This window comes from Ostrinia nubilalis, chromosome 17 (assembly GCF_963855985.1).
Source record: "Ostrinia nubilalis chromosome 17, ilOstNubi1.1, whole genome shotgun sequence".
NCBI lineage: Eukaryota > Metazoa > Arthropoda > Insecta > Lepidoptera > Crambidae > Ostrinia > Ostrinia nubilalis.
Genome location: NC_087104.1, coordinates 3,462,532 through 3,483,810, shown reverse-complemented (window position 1 = coordinate 3,483,810; position 21,279 = coordinate 3,462,532). Strand labels below are relative to the sequence as shown.

Genomic DNA, 21,279 nt, shown 5'->3' with positions numbered 1-21,279 from the left:
TTACAGTGCAGTTTAAAGGTGCCGCGATGCCGCACCGCTTTTAAAAGTATATCACAGTCCGCATTTTAGTTCGCTACGTAAAATATAGATGGCGCTGCCAATTTTCACACGTGCTAGTTAGGACACAGACGAACGATTCATTGCGAGGTTGTTTTGATTACGCTTTCCGTACGATGTTTAGGTTTATCACGTCGTTTGATAACTTCTATAAACCTAGCTAGACGGTCATCAATGATATCAGTCTTAAGGAAAAACTGAACAGAAACGGACCTTCGAGCAGAATATTTATTTGGTAAGAATTTATTTCAATTATTCACTAAACGATACTGAATTATTTTTTTCGAGTTGACTTAATTTACCTAAGTTTAAATTGTTTGTTATCTCGCAATCTTTGTTAGGTATTACATTATAAACGAGCGATGGATGATAAGCCTAACTGTCAACTTAAAAATAGACTTATTTTTAACCGACTTCATTTGTTAGTTATAAAAAATTATATTAATTACCTACCTAAAGTTACCTACTTTACTTATTTGGTGTGAGGAAGATCATCAATTTAAAATATTCCTATAATGTTTTTGTTTAATTTTAGTATAATTACTCTATTATATCATGTAGACAAGTGTAGCAAGGCTACATAGTGCTAAACGTGATCCACGATCTACGAGTATGATGGAAGATGGAACAAACATTGCCTTTGTAACATTTATTCTTACTTTGAAGGTCTTTGAATTGTATGAATAATTAATTAAAATATATTATTTTAAGAAAATAAATTGTGAACATGTGCCATTTTCTCCTACCGAAGACACTGTTTCACCAAGTTTGATTCCCAGTAAGGTCAATTTATTAAAGACGTTGGAGATTGAATTGATAAAATCTCTAATCGTAATAAATGTTTCTTTCTTTCCCTTCTGAAAGTACTCAGCTACTCACATTATTTTGTAGCTATGATAGGATGTCTATACCAAACAAGATAATATTTTATACTTATACTTACTTACCTAAGTAAATCTGGGGGCACGGCAGTGCCCCCACCAAGTCGAGCAAAAAAGCGGCACGGCCGTACCTACCATCCTTTTCTCGAAGCAATTCAGGCCATTTTCGACCGTCTGTAACTTCGTTGTGGATAAAACTAGAAGGCTGAATTTTTATTAGCATTAGCAAAACTCTAAGGCACTTCTAGCAGACCTAGAAGCTTCAAATTTGGAATATAAGTAGTGTTTGGTGTATGAATCAAGGAAAAACTAAAATATTTGGGGGCACGGTGGTGCAACCGCCAAGTCGAGTAAAATTTTTCAATTTCGGTCCAGTTTTCTAGATACATAACTGCTGTCTACAAAATACAAAAAGAAATGAGATCCCATCAAAAACAATACTTGTCAAAAAAACCAAGTCTCGCAACTCAGTTGTTCTACGGTAAAAAGTTGTGAGATCCATGTAATACCAAGTCCAGGCCAGGAAATCTTTAACGTTTTACATAAATATATTGACTTGGCCATCGCATGAAAACACGTGTAAATTAAATTATTTAGTGCGATGGCCAAGTCAATAATTCATGTAAAACGTTAAAGATTTCCTGGCCTGGACTTGGTAGGTATTACATGGATCTCACAACTTTTTACCGTAGAACAACTGAGTTGCGAGACTTGGTTTTTTTGACAAGTATTGTTTTTGATGGTTTAATTTTACGGCTTGTCACAAGACACGCACAATGTTACAGGAAAACTAATTCAAAGTAAATTAACATTACAAAAGTATTAGGTAGGTTTACATTCTGCAATTAACTGAAGAATCATGCAAGCAAAACACTGGCTCTTTTTCTTTATTTCTGCTTAATTTTTATTCTGTCTCGCACTGATGTCATGTAATCGTAAATACAACGACTGTTTAATTAATTTACAGACTTACAAAATGAGCAAAATCAAGCCCAACCCCGCAAAAATGCTGCTTCGCGACGAAATCGCTACTCGCATCGCCAGCCTCTCGACTGAAGAAAAGAAGAGACAGTCCAAAATTGTCTATGATAAAGTAAGGAAGAATTTCTTTCACAGTTTCTCGACGTGGTAAAAAAACTTAAGCAACTATTTCACTAAAAATATAAAAAGAAGTTGCATACTTCCCAGATCCGTGACACTTCTTGAATTCGAACTACATATTTTAATCACGTACCTATTTCTCGCATTCTGTAAATTCTTACGTTTTCCTCAATGACACTCAATAAATATTTTGCTCTGCTTCGTACCTACTCGTCTACTTATAGCCAATGGAAATTTAAACAAGCAAATCTTGGAAATATGCGACCGTAGCCTAATGGTGTTTCAGAATGTGGACTGCCGATTACCTCCGGGTAATTTGGACCCTGTCGCCGCTGGATTGTGGTGGACTCACTTGTGTAACACCGGCATTCACAGGATTTAGCAAGCTCAGGGTTAACAGGACTAATTACTAATTCTTCAAAAATAACCCATTCCAGTTAATCAACCACCCGTACTACAAGTCATCCAAACGGATCTCTCTCTTCATGAGCACCGACCAGGAGATTGATACAGCACCCATCATCGACCACATCAGGGGGAGAGGAGCTGCTGCCTTCATCCCCCAGTACGCTGGTGGGGTGATGAAGATGCTGCGAATGAAGACAGGGGATGAACAGTCCATGCCTTTGACCAGACACGGGATACAGCAGCATGGAAAGGATCAACCCAGAGATGACGCTTTGGAAACAGGTAAAGTGCTAGCTTGGTCGTGAAATTCAGCAGAGGGAGAGGAGCTGCCGCCTTTGTGCCCCAGTATGCTGGTGGGGTGATGAAGATGCTGCGAATGGAGACAGGAGACGAGCAGTTCATGCCTCTGACCAGACACGGGATACAGCAGCATGGAAAGGATCAACCCAGAGATGATGCTTTGGAAACAGGTAAAGTGGTCATTGTAGTGAAGTCCTTACCGTTTGCTCAAAGTAAAAGAATTAAGGTTCAGCCAAACCAACGCGATCACACGCGATCAGCCGGCGTGCAGCGATGGCACAGTAGATAAATCAAACAGTACGGAAGCTTCATACAAACGCTCGAAATCAGACTCACGCACACAGACGCACGCTTTACACGAGCTCTAAGCGAACCTCGCAGTCCATCCGTCGCGAGTGTCGCGCGCGTTGTGTTTTTAATAATAATTTTATTGCATGCACTGTCCGCTGTATTTTTAAAAAACATGCCACGAGTGTATTGCGTAGTATACGGCTGCTTGAACTCGGCATCTTCAAAACCAGAACTTTCATTTTTTAAACTTCGTAATAATTCTGAATTGTAAAAATGATTAAATATTACTTTTTAAATAAAGTGCTTACATCTGATTTTGTAATAGTTCTTTTTAAATTACGTAATTACGCTTTTTAACAATTTATGTGTTCTATTTGATAAAGTAATTTGCTCCGCGCGCTTTTGTACTAAGTGATGAACTGTATTTAAAATGAGGCAATAGCTATGTGAAAGTAAGTATCCGGTATTTTATTTATGAGAATAGAATATCTTCTACCGGCCTCTAATAGTACTTAATCAATTTATTCGATTATGTATTCGATCATTATAGAACCTAATTAACGTTTTATTTTTTTGTTAACTACTTAGTCAATTAATTTATTCCATTAGGTATTTGATAATTAAAAAACCTAAATAAACGTTTTAATAAATAAGTAAGTCAGAACCTTATTAATTTTATAAAGATTAAGAGTGCCAACCCTAACACTCAGTTGAAGTGTAGGTATTTAACTCGCCGAAAGGGCTAAGTTTCCGTACTGCTTTAGCTCATATATCTACTGTGGCGATGGCGATCAGACTTAAATGCATTGATCGCCCTCGCTGCGCGCCGGCTGATCACGTGTGATCGCGTTGGTTTGGCTAAACCTTTAAGCAATAACGAAATGGTTGTTTGGTCCTGGGGTGGTGGCGTAGTGAGGCGGGTCGTTACATTCCGTCTAATATGGTCGAGTGAAGCGATGGCTGGTTCACTCGTCATGTCTGGCGCTGCTTTCGGGGACTGGTCAATCCAAGTTATTCAAATTTATGTATGCGAGTCATTTCTACTAGTACCTTAATATGTAAATCTAGATATTAGCACGTCACTACCTTGTTTAATATACCACGCAATCTTGTATACCCATTCTTATGATACACCATACAAGAATGCATGGTAAATTCAGTGAACTGCTCCTGAATCGAATGTACCTACTACTACTATTTCTATTTATTTATATTAACCGGCAGACAGTGGTGACTGAGTTTGTTGCGGCGCTTCTTCTCAGCACTTGCCAAATGTTGGTCTCGAAGCGTTGGTAGGGTAAAAAGATTATGAGACATGTAGAGGCTCCTTAAGAGCATATGACGATTTGTAAGAACTATTATATTAGTCTAAACAAATAAAGATATTTTGACTTTGACTTTGACCTTGGACGTTCTCATTTCACTCATATAATGATTAATCAAATGAGGGTTTTACGTTTGTGTACCGAACAAGACCGATTTAACACATTATAATTTAATATTATAATATAACATTTTAATTTTTTTCAAACTGTGGATTATCTTTAAAACATGCGGAAAGTATCCCAAGCACGTTATCCTCTAACTACTGACCCGTTTTCCTTCACCCTGTATACCAACTTAAAAAAGAAAGCCATTATCACATTTAACGATTTATGTATATGTAGAGTGGTCTTTACCTCACTAAAATAGTGGGGAAGGCTGAAACACTCAACTTCGATAAGTAAGCCTTATTTCTACATCTGTGCTTCTACATAACGTTACGTTACTCACTCCGATATCGACAATATGACTTTAGATCTCAATGATGAGAGTCGCACTCAGATTCTATGCTACTCCGACAAAGGTGAAAACTGGGATGATAACAACATATGGGTAGTTCTACAAATCAGGGAATTTTACGGGGCTCAACTTGCAGCTCCTTAAATTACCAATTAATAGTTCTCGTTTTAGGGTATTAATAAAGTTTAACTCACATAGTACTTGGTCACTGAATTTCAACACGTTTTAATAAAAACATCACAGACAAAAATGGCTTCAAATGGGAAAAATTCTCATTTCCCTGTGGGGTGACATTCCAGAATTCATGATGTAAATCACAATAAAAAATATATAAAAATATAATTAGTCAAAAATAACATTGTATTGAAAGTAACCATTAGTGTATCTTTCATTTAGCCTATATGGATTATGTTTGAATTCCCTATTTACATAATTTTTTGATTGCTGAACAAAGGCGACACGAATTAAGTATCACTTCCCTGCCACCTATAAACACGTTAAAATCTGTAACAAAACAAAGGGTAAGCCACGTTGTCGTTCTTATGTATTTAAGTATGCAGTTAAGTTCGCCTAGTGAAACGTTTATTTCGCCCAAATCGTCAGTCAGTTAGACGCAGCTACGCTGTTATCATCGTCTGTCGTGTCTGGGCCAGACAACTTCTCACTCATCTGTTACGTATTTATAACAGTATTTTATATTATTTTAGGGCAATTATGAAACAATATTGTCAAACTCGCTTGCGTCCATTGACTGATAATATTAAATTTGATATGAAGTTTATATAATTCATGATTTTGGCAAAATACATCATAAATCTCACTTCCCTGTGTATCATTTCCCTGGGTTTACGAAGAAAATGGAAAAGTAAATATCGACTAACCAGCAAAACTTACTGCCATATAAAGGCATTTTACAAATACACTAAGTGCAGGCAAATGCATACACTCCATTGAAACTGGATACTCCATTTTGACTTGCTTGACTCTATACAAACTTTTAGCTGTTTTTGCAGTAACGTGTGCGAGCACTTCCAAATAGGCATCGTAAAATATTCTTCCATGAAAGCAAATGTTGATGACGCTTAAACTGAATCTGAAACTGAGACCAGTAATGCCTGCAACACCAGTATTTTGATTCATCAGACTTGGTTGACCTTACGAGTGTACTGGGACAGAATGAACATTGATGATCCTGATGGATTGCTGGAGATGCCGAAAATAGATACTAACGAATTGTTTCCAGTCGAAGAAAAGCGTCGAGGAAAGAAGAGGAAGATAATAGAAGGAGATACGAATAGTAGGGAAAAGTCAAAGAGATCAGGTGACGGAAAAAGAAGCAACCTAAATGAGTTCCATGTTCAATTGATAGTGGACCTTTATGATGCACATAAAAGTATTTTTTATTATTTTTAGAATAAAGACTATAAACTCACATGCATCTTTCAGTTAAATTTTCACTATCCTGTATATGTTCTCACTTCCCTGTCCATCGAAAATAGAAAAACCGATATAAAATCAATATTTATCATAATTTTGTCTGGCCCTTTAAAAATTGGATATGTTGTAGTATATTCTCGGTCTTTAGTCACTGTTTATACTGATTACTAACAAAAACTGGAGATTCATTTTATGGTCCTAAATAATTCCACCGTGAGTAGAACTACCCATATTATTACACATATTACAGGTGGTCTGGACCTAGTGATCACACCAGGCGTAGCGTTCTCCCGTTCAGGAGAGAGGCTCGGTCATGGCGGTGGATACTACGACAAGTTTCTCACTGGTCTGCGGAGCAACCCTGAAACTGCACCCAAGGTAAAATAAGCTATAAATGTTAGGAGATAAAAGATACTCTTCAAATACACCACACAAAAGTGTCAATTACTTCAAATAACTAAAAAAATAGAACGGCACACAGTATGTTATGAGACTGTATAATCGGACATTCTCATTTATTTGATGAACCGTATAGAGCTCAGTTATACAAACATGATAGTAAAATCCCGTTTGAAAATTCCACGTTCCAATTTTTATACCGCGAAAACTATCTGGAATTTTCAAACGGGAGTTTTACTATCATGTTTGTATAACTGAGCTCTATACGGTTTGTAGACGATGTAGGTCGATGGGTGAACGATGATAAGATGAAATGAAAAGTCCAGGTAGGTACGTTGAAAAAGAGGCGCGTCCGGGTGTGCGCACTAGTACGTTCGCAGATCACGAGAGTTCGACGACGACTGGCGGCTCTCGGCCGCGTGTGCGGCGCGGTGCGCCGCTAGAAGCTTCTCTAACCATAAAAGGCGAGAGGCCTCCGGCCAATCAGCGGGCCGCATTGCTAACGGCTAGCTCGGAATGTTCTAGGCGCGCGATAATATTATTACCTACGCGCGCACCCAGATTCGCTTACTTATTTAATTATGCCATAAAACAACAATACAACATTTAGGTAAATGTAGCAAACATTTAGACATTATTGGCTTAGTTAGATATAGGTAGGTAAAGATATAGATTACACATTTAGGTATTAAATAGATTTCAGGTTATAAACAAAAATACTATCAGGTAAGTCACAGGACTTAAGGTCATATAATAATACCTATAGCCTACATTCAGGCACCATCAGTTACATATTCATACAAATGAAAGGCAAATCTAATAAGGTATTAGTAAGTTAGTTTCATAAGCAGCCATTTTAATTAATAATATTTAAATCTAGCTAAGTTGTACCTACTTCAGGTGGCCATCGTCAACACGGTTCATCAAATAAATGAGAATGTCCGATTATACAGTCTCATAACACACTGTGCGGCACTTTGATTGAAGTGATCTCTAGATAAAAGGAATACTTACATGGGACAAAGGGATTTTAGGATTAGAGTTCTAAAGGTACCTATAATATATTAAGCTTAGCTCAGCTTTTTATTTAATACTCCTAGGCTTTACATTGTTAATTGCTCTGCTTGCTTTCTGTTTTATCAAATTAATAATTCTTTTTGCTAATTTTCAAATATTTTTTCACTTTGCAGGTGGTAGCTGTAGCCTTCGACGTCCAGGTGGTAGACAGTCTCCCGATGGATTCTCACGACCAAAAGGTTGATGACGTCATCTTCGCAGAATGATAATCTCACCATAATGTTTGAAATGTACTCGAAACTATCAGTCGTTTTGTAGGCAGCACTGAATTTGCGATCCGCCATCTTCGCCTCTTCATAAGAGTTGATTTTACCAATAAACTACCACAAACCCTTTTTTGTTACGCGCCACTTAAAAACAAACAAAATCAAGTAATATAATATTTTCTCTTTAATATAGCGGTTATATCAATCAAACTTTTTTATTGTTATGTTGAATTGAAACTATTTAAGTAATTATTAAATGTATATTTTTATATGTATAATATGCATTTTTATTTTATTACTTTAAAAACATGAAAAATTACGCCATTTCATATTAAAGTTATACTTTATTCTGCCTGCATTATTAAAAATATTGAAATATAAAAACTAGACATCTTTACAAGCAAAATATAATGGTATTCGTTCAGTAGATATTTTGATATAAGTTTCAAGATATTACTTATTGCTAAAATATAAATCTGAGAAACAATATTTATAAACATACAAAAATCACAACAAACACACACTTTTCGTAGGTAAATATGTTATTCTTACGCGCTAAATCACAAATTTGATTTTAAATTAAAGTTTAGTAGACATTATCAAGTTTCTACAATGGTTGGAAGTACCTATTCAACGTATATTTTTTACATTAAATAAGTAAAACATCCAGGTTGAGATGAAATGATGATGAAGAAGGTATCCCAATGTTGGAATGGTTCTTTAATTACGGCACTTTAGGAATGAAATAAATAAAGTTTTCATTCGTTACTGACTTAAAAAAAAAATATTCCAATGTTTTGGCTAATCCACCAAACCGCCTGATGTTGACTCTACAATCTGTTAGACGATATCGTTTGATGTTTATAGTCGTTTAGAAAACTCATAAAAAAATATCGAATTTAAATCCTCCTATGGCACGGTTGATTTAATTTTTCAGATTTAGTTGCTTACATTTGAAACACTGCGATATAATGATTGAAGCAAATAGCAACGGAAAGTTTTCCAGGCTACGAATGCATTGAAAAATAAATGAAAACATTCAGGATTTTGTTGCCAAGGCTCTGATACTTTTAGTAACAAAGAAATTATACATTTTGCCAAAAATCTACTTACAACTACTAAAATCAAGGTAAGATTGCATCCCACTATCAAAATTAAAATCCTTAGTTCTTAGATTAAAAACCCTTAAATTATCAATCAAAAAGGCATAAGTAATCATTCTATTCATCACACGAAGCTTATATCTAAACAGTAATAATAAAGAGTAAAACAAAAAGTAAAACACTTTAGTTATACTTACCCAAGGTAAGTTACCCTCTACCTTCTGGGTAAGAAATGATCAAATGTAGTTTATATCTACTAACAAAATATGTATTTATAGTAAACATTATTATACAAATAAAAGCTTTATCACTAATTTAAAACTAAATAAATTCGATAGTGGAATTGAAATCATTTTTCAAACATTTAACTATGATTACAAAATTCGTTTCAACTAAAAGAAAGATAAAAGTCTTAAATAAAAAGATTTTGAAATTAGGAAAATGGTTTAAAAAAAAATAAGCCGATAAGCTAACACACAAAAAACGTCAGTAAAAAAAAATCTATTTACATAAAAATATAAACATCGTTAACATTGCACTGACCTTAATTCACAATAGTTAATTCCGTTTTTATGTAATATACAATTTACCTAACAATATGAGTAACGCAAGTTTTTAATAATTCAATTTACAATATCACTATAAGAGTAGGCGCACACCGTTGATTTTTCATCGGCCGATAGTTTAGTCGGGCAGTTGATCAGTATGGGCACAGTAGATATATGAGCTAAAGCAGTACGGAAACTTAGCCCTTTCGGCGAGTTAAATACCTACACTTCAACTGAGTGTTAGGGTTGGCACTCTTAATCTTTATAAAATTAATAAGGTTCTGACTTACTTATTTATTAAAACGTTTATTTAGGTTTTTTAATTATCAAATACCTAATGGAATAAATTAATTGACTAAGTAGTTAACAAAAAAATAAAACGTTAATTAGGTTCTATAATGATCGAATACATAATCGAATAAATTGATTAAGTACTATTAGAGGCCGGTAGAAGATATTCTATTCTCATAAATAAAATACCGGATACTTACTTTCACATAGCTATTGCCTCATTTTAAATACAGTTCATCACTTAGTACAAAAGCGCGCGGAGCAAATTACTTTATCAAATAGAACACATAAATTGTTAAAAAGCGTAATTACGTAATTTAAAAAGAACTATTACAAAATCAGATGTAAGCACTTTATTTAAAAAGTAATATTTAATCATTTTTACAATTCAGAATTATTACGAAGTTTAAAAAATGAAAGTTCTGGTTTTGAAGATGCCGAGTTCAAGCAGCCGTATACTACGCAATACACTCGTGGCATGTTTTTTAAAAATACAGCGGACAGTGCATGCAATAAAATTATTATTAAAAACACAACGCGCGCGACACTCGCGACGGATGGACTGCGAGGTTCGCTTAGAGCTCGTGTAAAGCGTGCGTCTGTGTGCGTGAGTCTGATTTCGAGCGTTTGTATGAAGCTTCCGTACTGTTTGATTTATCTACTGTGGTATGGGCATGTATGGGAGTGCGCACACTACGCCGATTCGATTTGGCCGATTCTTCATACAAATTAAAATCGGGCACAACTATCGACCAACTAAAAATCAACGGTGTGCGCTTACTCTAATGCTATGGTTAAACAATATCTTTCCATCTGTCAAATATGATAAAAAAAACAATGATACCTACTGCCCAAAAAATAAATAAAACTAAGTTCAAATTAAAAGTGCGTTCCTGTAAGATAAAATGAAAGTTATCAACGGTGATCACCGTTTTTTCCCATTAGATAATACTACACTGAATAATATAAAAAAATAATATACTACGTATATTATTTTTTTATATTATTCACATCACAAGGAATACATTTTTCACTATCACTTTTGTCCCGTTAAGTCATTTTCAACGCCCTGGTGCTGGCCAACTCTGAAATCACAAATTAAAATCACTAGCTACCAAAAAAGTATGTCAATTTGATGTTATGGAAGATTGCATTTGTGTTTTATCTAAAATTGCACAAAATTGCATTTGTTGAAATCGTTGTTTTAAAAGTTTCATAACATCCACGGTTCACGTAAAATTAATGTAAATTAATTACAATTAAAACATTTGCACAATTTAATAATTTGTAAACAACTTGCATATATTTTACAATGAGTTGACATTTTTTTCTTTGCACAGCTAATCAAATGGTAGATAATATTATTAGATAGATACTTGAACTCTGATAAAAATCAGTTTATTATACTTATCAACATTTTTAAATACACGTAATGATGATCAGTTTTATCGGCTTACCCAGATATCAACTAATTAGAGCAACAATTGGCTAGTCAGGTAATTGATCGATTGGCAATTATTATTGGTAATGTTAAGTAGGAAAGGATGTAGTATCCACTATCACAGGAAAGGTTCGAAGACCTTTTCCATTTTTCCAATAGTTGCTTGTAAAGTGCTAGGAATGGCACTAACGGAATTATTCCCACCTCTCGTTCCCACCGCTGCAACTCCTGTGTAGCCAGGATATGCAGCTTGACAGCCAATAAAAATGGAGTAATGTTTATAGCATCTCTATGCTTGCAGGAAGTGGGAAGGACCTATAATACTTTGTACAACCAGTTAGTAGTTATCAACTTATCATCAACGCAGCACAGCTCCAAAGACCAGCTGCCCCCTTGACATGAGCCGTTCCACTGCACCCACATTTGCTAAGAGTAGCAGCAGCGTGACTATGGCAAGGGATAGTCTTGCAGAAAGTAGAATACGTCATTTACAACATTCAGGGCCACTACTACTTCCCTATCCAGTTACCATCATCGCAGCATATCTCATATTCCTCTGCAATATAGTCTATAGTTATGATAGTCCTACAGTGAGTAGAATAGACTATTTTATATCCAGTTACCATCATCGCAGCACAGCTCCAAACACCCGCTGTCCCCTAGACATGAGGAGTTCCACCGCTCCCACGGCAGCCAGGAGTAGCAGCAGAACAACTATGGCAAAGGATAGTCTTGCAGAAGGTAGATTACGTCATTTACAGCATCCAAGGCCACTAAGAGTACCAGCAGAGAATCTATCGCCAGGAAAATTCTACAGTAAGTATAATACTTCCTTATCTAGTTACCATCATCGCAGCATATCTGATAGTTCCTCCGCAACCCTAGAGAAGAGGCATCATCATCATTTCAGCCATAGGACGTCCACTGCTGAACATAGGCCTCCCCCAATGACTTCCACATCGCACGGTTGGTAGCGGCCTGCATCCAGCGCCTTCCTTTATTAGGTCGTCGGTCCACTTTTAGAAGAAGCAGAGGCAGAGCAGTGAGTAGAAAAGACTATTTTATATCCAGTTACCATCATCGCAGCATATCTCATATTCCTCCGCAACCCTAGAGAAGAGGCAGAGCGACTACAATTATGATAGTCCTACAGTGAGTAGAATAGACTATTTTATATCCAGTTACCATCATCGCAGCACAGCTCCAAACACCCGCTGTCCCCTCGACATGAGGAGTCCACTGCACCACACCAGTACCACAGTATCGCTCCAAGGCTGCTAGAAGTAACACTGAAGTGTTTATAGCATCTCTGTGCTTGTAGGAAGTACCTATAATAAATTTGTAAAACCAGTTAGTTACCATCATCGCAGCACAGCTCCAAACACTCGCTGTCCCCTGGACATGAGGAGTTCCACCGCTCCCACGGCAGCCAGGAGTAGCAGCAGCGCGACTATGGCAAGGATGGCTCGGCAGCGACGTCGTCTCTTTTCGCCCCGGGCCAGTCGTCTTGATAGGGCTTCGCCGCGGGCTCCGTCCAGGGTGAAGAGGGCACTTGCTGCCTGGAAAACGAGAATGTGCTGTTGAGAATATGGAAAAGGGAATAAATGGGCATGCTGCAACACCAAAAAAGGTATTCCAACTTTTTGCTAACTGATCATTTTAGTTTTGAAGTAACGATCATAATCATAAGTATAAGAATATTTGATTGAACAGTTCATTTGATTAAAACTTCATCATAATTATTTGGATAGATATAATGTGGGTAATAAATAGTAATAATATTCACGCTCTACATAGAACACCACATTTTGAACTTCATTTGAACTAACATTTTTTTTGACTGCTGGAAACATTGATTTTTCGGATAGATCCAGTTTATTCTGTAACGTTTTATTGATACCATTTGATAGAGCTCGTGAAGCACTTTCAGGATCAGTAACCAGCTTAGGTATTTTGTATAGTTTAGAAATAATCGAGTGTGATCCCTTATCGTTTCTCTCTATGTAGCTATGAAGCCAGGTTTAGGATGATTTCACAATAGTCAAGATTAGTAATCTTCACAAGCGAAGCCACAAACAGAAACTAGAGTTTTATCATGTCAAGTTCATCTGCGTGGTATTATGGATATTATGAAACATTCATAATTACTTCATCATCATCCACAACCACATCGCGACATCAGAGCGTTCATGACACACATCAGTCAAGTTGTTTGGGCACTCATTAGTAATAATTAAAACATCTTAAGAAAGGTGAAATATCTAATAAACTATCGTAAATCGTACTGGATGTTGAAAGTGAACGACAGGTGTTCCTCGAGTGCCTGACGAAAGTTTATAGTGGAGCTTAGTGGAGCAATAAATATCGTCGCAGTATCTTTAGAAATCACAGCTACTGGGGAAATGCACGCGAGGCTTTTAGGCTTCGCTACTAAGTATTAGCACAGAATAATAATAAGTACTACGTACAGAAGTTTTACTTCGCGAAGGTATTTAAAAAAATGTATGCTCAATGTCATTAACAATATGGTGTAATTTAGCCTGTCTCAAGAGTCAAGCACCATTTTGTTGACAAACGTCAGTCGGCACTGCGCCGAAGCTATAGGGCTGACTTCGGTAAAATGGTGTGACGTGAGGTGCCAAACTGCGGAAAATGGCGGAGGAAATACATGATTTAGCATGAATTTTATCATGAATAATATTAACTACTTATTTACCTCTCAGTGTCTTGAGGCAACTTAAAAAAGTACATTCTTTGTTTTTATTATTATTTAGGCAGTTAAATACTGCACAGTATTTAGTAGGTAGGTACACCATTTTCTTTATTTTCTTCCATCATACACAAGAATACGCGTGCGTGAGTCAATGTTCGCTCGTATGTGAGGCCTTGTCGAATAGTATCCTGTAGGTGGGCCATCGTGCGTGTTTTGTTTTCGATGTAAACTCGCGGAGATGAACAGGCCTGGTATTAGTATCCACAAAACTGCTTGAAATTAGCGTATCTTATTCTAATTAGCTACTTCATGTGGTCTGTACATTGGTATAGTCAGACAAGTCTGGTATAGAGTAACATCTTTGGTGCATGACAAGTGTCAATCAGAGGCACATTAAGTATTCTGAAGCTCGGAATCGGAATCATAACTATTTCTTTAAAGACTTGGGATAGGATTGATGAGTGAGTGATAGAGAATAGTGTGACATGAGTTTGAGTTGTTTGAGGTTTTAATACTGGCGCGTACAGACATTCAGCCTCTTTATTCTGGGGACAAAAAGGTATCATGGGAACAATTAATATCTAAGTATTGGTATGTTTTTATTTTTGCCTCCCACCTCAGATAAAACCCAGGATTAACAGTCGAAATCTTGAACCATTAGATAGGCATTATTTTACAAGAACTGCTTAGAAAATGGATACAGACATATAATACAATGAATAAACAATAATATGCTCCAGGTAAATAGGTATGCCATAGCATGTAACCGCGTAAAGTAGGTAGGTACGAGTATTATCTACGAAAAAATAAATTATTCGAATGATTCAAATAACTCGTATCACTCGTAGCGTAAAGCAGGTCATTAGACGACATCATATAACAAAGATTCAAAGGCCCATTCAAACTTAGACTCGCCAAAACCACAATGAAATGGCGTTATTACGTAAAAACGCATTACATTATATCTAACCGCGGAGTTCTTAATGAAAACAATACAAAATCGGTCAAGTACGAGAACTACAATGCGATTATAGGTACTTAATGGCGTTTAGGTGGAGATTTACGGGGCACGATTATAGTAAATAATGTGGAAACCATCTTTTAAATCATCAGCAACCTTGTGGTAGCCAAGTATTTTTTTATTCATACTTGATCTTATACTGAAACTTGTAGAGACGAAAGTAGGTTCACTTTTCTTTTCGCCTTATTTGAATGATTGATACATGATGAAAAAGCATTCAGAACACATTCTCGAAATGACTATGGATGATATGAGAATGACAAGCGATTTTTATTCATGTAAAATCTATCTTTATTTCAGTTCTCCCAGCTTTCTTTTCTTTCGAAGCCCTACCTATTTCTTTTCTTTTAAATCAATAACAAACCTAACTTTAACCGACTATTATTTCTATGAAAATATGCGACTTTTTTCACTCGACTTGGCTACTTAATATTAAGCTCTTATTAAGCAAAAAACGACTAACCTTTTTTCGCCACAAACAAGTATAGGTAATCGGAGCTAAAAGTAGGTAATTAGTAAATAAGTACAATTTTGGCACTATCTATAATTAAAATATCCAAATTCACACGTATGTAATCTCATTTTAAATATAATACTACTCTCAATCAATTATTGTAGCTGCATTAAATGTAATAACTACTTTTAACTTTAAATTATACAGCCTAGCTTGGTAAATTACCCTTGGATTTGCCAAAAATGGATTAATTCAAATACTTATTTCAAGTTTCGAATGTGGAAAATATAAGTTAAAAAACTAAAGTTTTTTTTATATTATGTTTTTAAATTACTAGTTTGTCAAGAAAAGAGGAGGTTTAAAAAGTTTGCTTAACTTTATTCGTTTTAAATGAAATATCGTCTGATGGTTTACTTCAGAGCTTATAATACTGTTTCACAACACGATTGGCTTTGATTTATCAACTGTTTGACAATAAATATAAGTCATTGCTATCAACCGATCTAGCACCAAACCGTTCGTCTGGCTCGTCACGAACGCATTAACTATGTCTGTAATGTCAGAAACATGTATACGAAATGAGATTGTGTTTTATAGAAACATGCTCAAATATTTTATTTCAGATCACGTCCTATGAGTCTCCCAACGATATGGCCCACTTTTAGCTTTGTCTACCCACACACAGTTTTATAAGTTTGTTTAATAAGTAACTACTCATTAAGCAGGCTTAAGGTATACTTATGGGTAAAAAATACACTAGATTTATAGTTTGAGTCTTTCAAATCAGTTAACAACCTATAGGAATGTTCGAATTTGAGCAGAATCATTGTAACATTTTAAAACATCATTTTACCGGCTACAGTAGTTAGTATTTGAAGAGATCCTTTGGTTTGCGTTCATTCTAATAAAAAAATGGATCCAAAATATCATAAAAACAGCTTCATATTTGTGAAATATGTGACTGAAGTATAAATTTCAGCTTTTCGACATAATATCCACAGCAATTAGCACGTGAGCCCGCCAGCGCCTGTCATAATTTACCCTTAATCATTTCAACAGTAGAGTAATTGCTCTTGACTGACCTCAGGCGCAATCGTTTAAACAAAGCGTTAAATTACTGTGACCTTCGCTAACAACAAATAGAGCTTTTGAATGTGCTGGTTTAATTGTCCTGGCTAATATTTGCATTTACTTTTGTTAGCCAACTGTCCATGTTAATGAATTTCCATTGACCACTGCATTCAGTATCAAGGACCTAAGATCAGATGATGAATTTGACTTAATTAAAAACACTATTAGTTGATACTTCGCAGTAAACTCTCCATGGTGTAGAGGTAGAGTATCGATTTCAAACTCAAATTCTAATCGATTACACAAGGGGAGATCGCCAGTTTGGTTTAAATACTAACGTTTTATTTGACCAGATTGATCGTTAAGAAAAAGATCCATCCACCATCATTTTCTGAGGACATAATACAGGATCTCAGTATTTCTTCTGACAGTTTTCTTCGGCAGCTCATAAATTCTAATACCAAGGCTGTTTCCACACGATTAATCAATAATTAAATATGTTGCACTGATCAAGACATCTCTTCACGACCGCCCCAGATACTTGAGAAACCATTTAAAACCATAATTTATAGAACAAACAGTAGTGATTAGAACAAATTAGGTACCTACTCAAAACCCATTTTAATTTCTACATGACTGATTGAACTCACTAATTACGCCATTCATTTATTTAAACAACAATAGTTACATTTGAGATTGAACAATAACAATTTGTAGGATATTGTTAAAAACAAATCATGTGGATATATTAATGGTTTTGCAGGGGAAACGTCCACGGAAGTGTAAAACATTTTGGCCTGTATTTGACTTGATTTATTAACAGAATAACATGTGTAACACAGTTAATAATGATAAAAACATAAAAAGTAAACGTCACATTCTTGTTTTTATACAGGGTGTCCCAATAAATAGTGTCACGTCAAAGCCCAGAGGTAGTAACCCTAGATACTGATTACAATTCTAGGGAGAACTATAGCTTTAACTGGTAGTTATGTGGTGGTGTCATTATGCCTATTGACATGGACTCAATAACTTCTAAGTGTTACGTTGCGTGTACAGCATTCCAAAATTCAATGAGCGCGTTCTCAAACCATGCTTTCACCATCATCACGCATAATTAGAATCACGTCACAACAACAATGGATGACGCAATGACGCAATGACAGAACAAGTCAAATGTCGCAGAGTCGTGACTGCAAATGATACGGGAAGTGACAGGTATCTGTTCCGTATCGCGATAGGGTTGTCTAGAGATGATATTACATGACTAGACTATTGTGATATCTAGATAGGTTGGTATATACATTTACAAAAAGTTGATCCTAGATATCAACGTCTAGGTCGGCTAGTTTTTGTTTCAAAATGGTATTATTGTAGAGTCATTTTTTTCTAACAATAACTGGCGACTACCACTACTGGCCTTGTGGGCTTCAGTTACACACACAAACCTTTGTCAATGAACAAAAACTTTAAGGCTGGGTTGCACCATCTTACTTTAACTTTAACAAACGTCAAGAATCTGTCAAACTCCATACAAAACGCACCGGTTATCGTTATAGTTACCGTTAAAGTTAGGTGGTGCAACTCAGCCTAAAACCATTAAAGTATTTCTTTGACACTATTCATAAAACTGTTAGATACAGGACGTCAGAGAAATGCAACGGGGCTTTGTAAAAAGCTTTTTATTAGATTTAATCACTAATTCCAATGATTTTTTCTACTTTTTAACCGACTTCAACAAAAGGAGGAGGTTCTCAATTCGGTTGGTACTTTTATGCAAGGGTCTAACAGAGAATACCTTATGCATGGTATTAGTTTGCCTTATTGAGTAAATTAGTGTGGTATAAGTTTTAGTAAATAATAAACAATTTAGTAGGGTGGCAGAAGGAAAACGCTGCAGCAATTGCGACAAGCTGAAGGCAAAGAATTTCGATAAGTATTTATTTAAACATTTTTAAATTATCTGTCCCTTCAGTAGGCACTGGGCTTGCGCACGCGCTGTACCGTCCGTCGCGTGTGAGAATGCGTCTGCGATTAATTAGTCGGTCTCGTTGCCAAACCGGCAGGTGCCGGTCAAGGCCGCTGTCGCAATTCGTAGATACGGCCGAAAGTTTCGACTTCTGCCGAAAGTCCAAGAAAGAACTTTGGTACGATCCTTATTTGTATTCCCAACCCGACTAGTCAGGCGTGGGGACTGGGGGAGTATAGGCTACGTCCTCTATTTGCTTCTGGCAAATTAAAGAGGGTCGTGCTACTACCTACTACAGTGGTGACTAAATGACCTGATGATGATGACAGGTTAAAATGCTATCAGTACTGAGGCATTTGACGTACTAACATTTCTCCAACCACGGTACCTTTTTTATAGTCCGGTAGGTACTAGCACAGAATAAGTAATAGTACCAAGTACTAGATAGAATAGACAATTTTTAGAGGTTGCTATAAGTTCAGCTTCAGTAGCTAAGCTACCTTGTCTCGGTAATATAATGGGCATTTCTACTGTACGGTGTATTTTTTCTCAATTCGGTGCTAAAATTTATATTTAGTTTTTTAAGTAGTTTCAATACAAAAAAATAAATGTTACTCCATTCTGAATGTAAAAATAGCATTGTCACTAAATATTGTGAAGTGGTTTATGAGAAATGTTAAGCATCGAATTGAGAGAGCACCGAATTGAGAAAATGAATCACGGAATTGAGAAATGAATCTCCAAATATAAAAATCGCTCCCCAAACTTAGAATTGATGACATTATGAAGAAATACCTAATGTATTTCAATAATTAATATAATAAATACTTAAAACGTTTTGATATCTGATTGCTGGTCTATTAGTCAGATGGTTCATTTTAGGTTTATGTGTCTGAAATACCAATGGAATAAAACAAAAATTCTAATCAATATGTTTAATTTTTTAATAAGGAACTATAATAAATTCTTAATTTGTATATATTATTTTAATTTTATTTAAATAAAACAAATAAATACATAACACAGGGTCTCTTTGTTTATTTATTCTTAACCTTAAACATAAAACAAATATTGCAAAACCCAAGAGCTAGATTGACCTGACACTATACCGAAGATATTATATCGGACGTCAGTTTGTACACGATTAAAATGGCACTCAAATAGCTGAAATACAATAAGGCACCAGGTGCTACGGCATTATAGCTGAGCTTCGCCGGTACTAAAGGCTCTACAGAAGCAGTTCAATTACGTCATTCTCGAAGAAAAAACGCCTCCGGCATGGCACAGAAGTGTGGTGATAGCATTATAGACTCATCTCACTTATGAGGCGTGTTTACAAGCTGTTTTCGAGAGTCCTTACGAATCATCTCGCTAGCAGACTCGACGACTTCCAGTCTTCCGAACAAGCTTGTTTCCGAAAAGGCTTTAGTGTTATGGTACACACACAGGTACGCTACGGCAGATTATACAGAAGACCAAGGAGTCGCGATATCGGGGATGATATCGGAGTCATGGCCTCCATAGAGCCTTTCAACAAGTGGGTCTCAAAATGAACATGGACAAGACAAAAATCATGTCAAATGTCCGTGTTGCACCCACTCCTCTGAAGGTTGGAGACTACACTCGAAGTTGTTGACAATTGTGTATACCTGGGACAAGAGTCCAGATAGGTCCAACTTTGAGAAAGAGGTCTATCGCTGAATTCAACTCAGCTAAGCATCGATCGGGAAGCTTCGCTATTACGCCTGAAATACCGCAGCGTCTTAAGACAAAAGTCTTCTACCAGTGTGTGTTGCCAGTGATGGTGTATGGATGTGAAACTTGGTCGCTTACTATGAGCCTAATAAGAATCAGAAATGTGAATATCGGCAAGAGAACCAAAGTGGCCGGCATAGCCCGTAAAATTGCATAAATCAAGTAGCAGTGGGCGGGGCACATAGCTCGTACAGATAATGTCTGTTGGGACTGAAAAGTTGTCGAGTGGAAACCACGGACCAGTGAGCAGGCCCCCACTAGGTAGACCGACGATCTGGTGAAGGTCCAGGGAAGAACCTGGAAGAATTATTTTAATAAGATAGCAATAGCAGTGTATTTTTTTTAATGAAACCTCAAAACATTAGTTTTATTGTCTTCTGTCTAATGACTGGTACGGCCAATGATTGGTAGTTCACCCTATTATTATGCTCTATTGATTTCATTATTATTTTAAGTTACACAAACAATTTATAGGACAATAAAAGTATCTATTTTCATTTAATATCAATTCGGTGTACGTGTTTTCTCAATTCGATGCCCCATATTCCGCGGAATTGAGATCCACGGAATTGAGGAAAAATCACATTTCATCAAATTACTCGAAAATATTATAAATTACAACGATTTCTACCAAACGTAATGGCAGATATTAGTTAAATACTTAATTAATTCAGCAGTAATCTCATTAAATACTTCATGAACATTATTAATATCACACACCGGTTTGAGAAATGACCAGTGACCAAAAATTCTGAGTGATTTCAAACCTCTGAAAAATGCTCCTCAAAGCGACTGATCCCTCTTTTATACTGCTCGACCACTCGAGTGCAACTGCTAGTTTATGGGAATCAGGCGTGGGTGTTCGTATTGTGCGTTGTTAGTGATATAGGAGCACAAAAGTAAAAATCACGGAATTGAGGCACACACGTCGGACAAAATTTAAATGTGTTACTGTATTAAAACCCAAGGACTTG

General features: G+C 36.1%; 2 protein-coding genes across 2 annotated transcripts in view; one reads left to right on the top strand and one right to left on the bottom strand.

Moving 5' to 3' along the window:
* The first annotated feature begins 201 nt into the window (after nucleotides 1-201).
* Nucleotides 202-8,030, top strand: LOC135079847 (5-formyltetrahydrofolate cyclo-ligase). Its single transcript, XM_063974460.1, has 5 exons — nucleotides 202-292; nucleotides 1,906-2,031; nucleotides 2,477-2,729; nucleotides 6,508-6,635; nucleotides 7,847-8,030. The coding sequence occupies exons 2-5, from the start codon at nucleotides 1,915-1,917 to the stop codon at nucleotides 7,937-7,939; spliced, it is 591 nt and encodes a 196-aa protein (XP_063830530.1). The 5' UTR covers nucleotides 202-292; nucleotides 1,906-1,914; the 3' UTR covers nucleotides 7,940-8,030.
* Nucleotides 8,031-10,872: 2,842 nt separating this feature from the next.
* The window catches only part of LOC135079639 (uncharacterized), a 58,714-nt gene continuing 48,307 nt past the window's right edge, over nucleotides 10,873-21,279 (bottom strand). Inside the window, exons 5-6 of the mRNA XM_063974263.1 lie at nucleotides 12,508-12,881; nucleotides 10,873-10,966 (exon numbers count right to left, since the gene is read on the bottom strand). Coding sequence (XP_063830333.1) covers nucleotides 12,684-12,881 — 198 coding nt within the window. The 3' untranslated portion in view covers nucleotides 10,873-10,966; nucleotides 12,508-12,683. The remainder of the gene's footprint in view (nucleotides 10,967-12,507; nucleotides 12,882-21,279) is intronic.

What these genes read in the sequence shown, in the direction of transcription:
- LOC135079847 (XM_063974460.1), top strand. Translation starts at nt 1,915, where the DNA reads ATGAGCAAAATCAAGCCCAACCCCGCAAAAATGCTGCTTCGCGACGAA. An exon ending in CCAAAATTGTCTATGATAAA is followed by an intron (nt 2,032 to 2,476) that starts GTAAGGAAGAAT and finishes AACCCATTCCAG; the next exon opens with TTAATCAACCACCCGTACTA. An exon ending in AGATGACGCTTTGGAAACAG is followed by an intron (nt 2,730 to 6,507) that starts GTAAAGTGCTAG and finishes CACATATTACAG; the next exon opens with GTGGTCTGGACCTAGTGATC.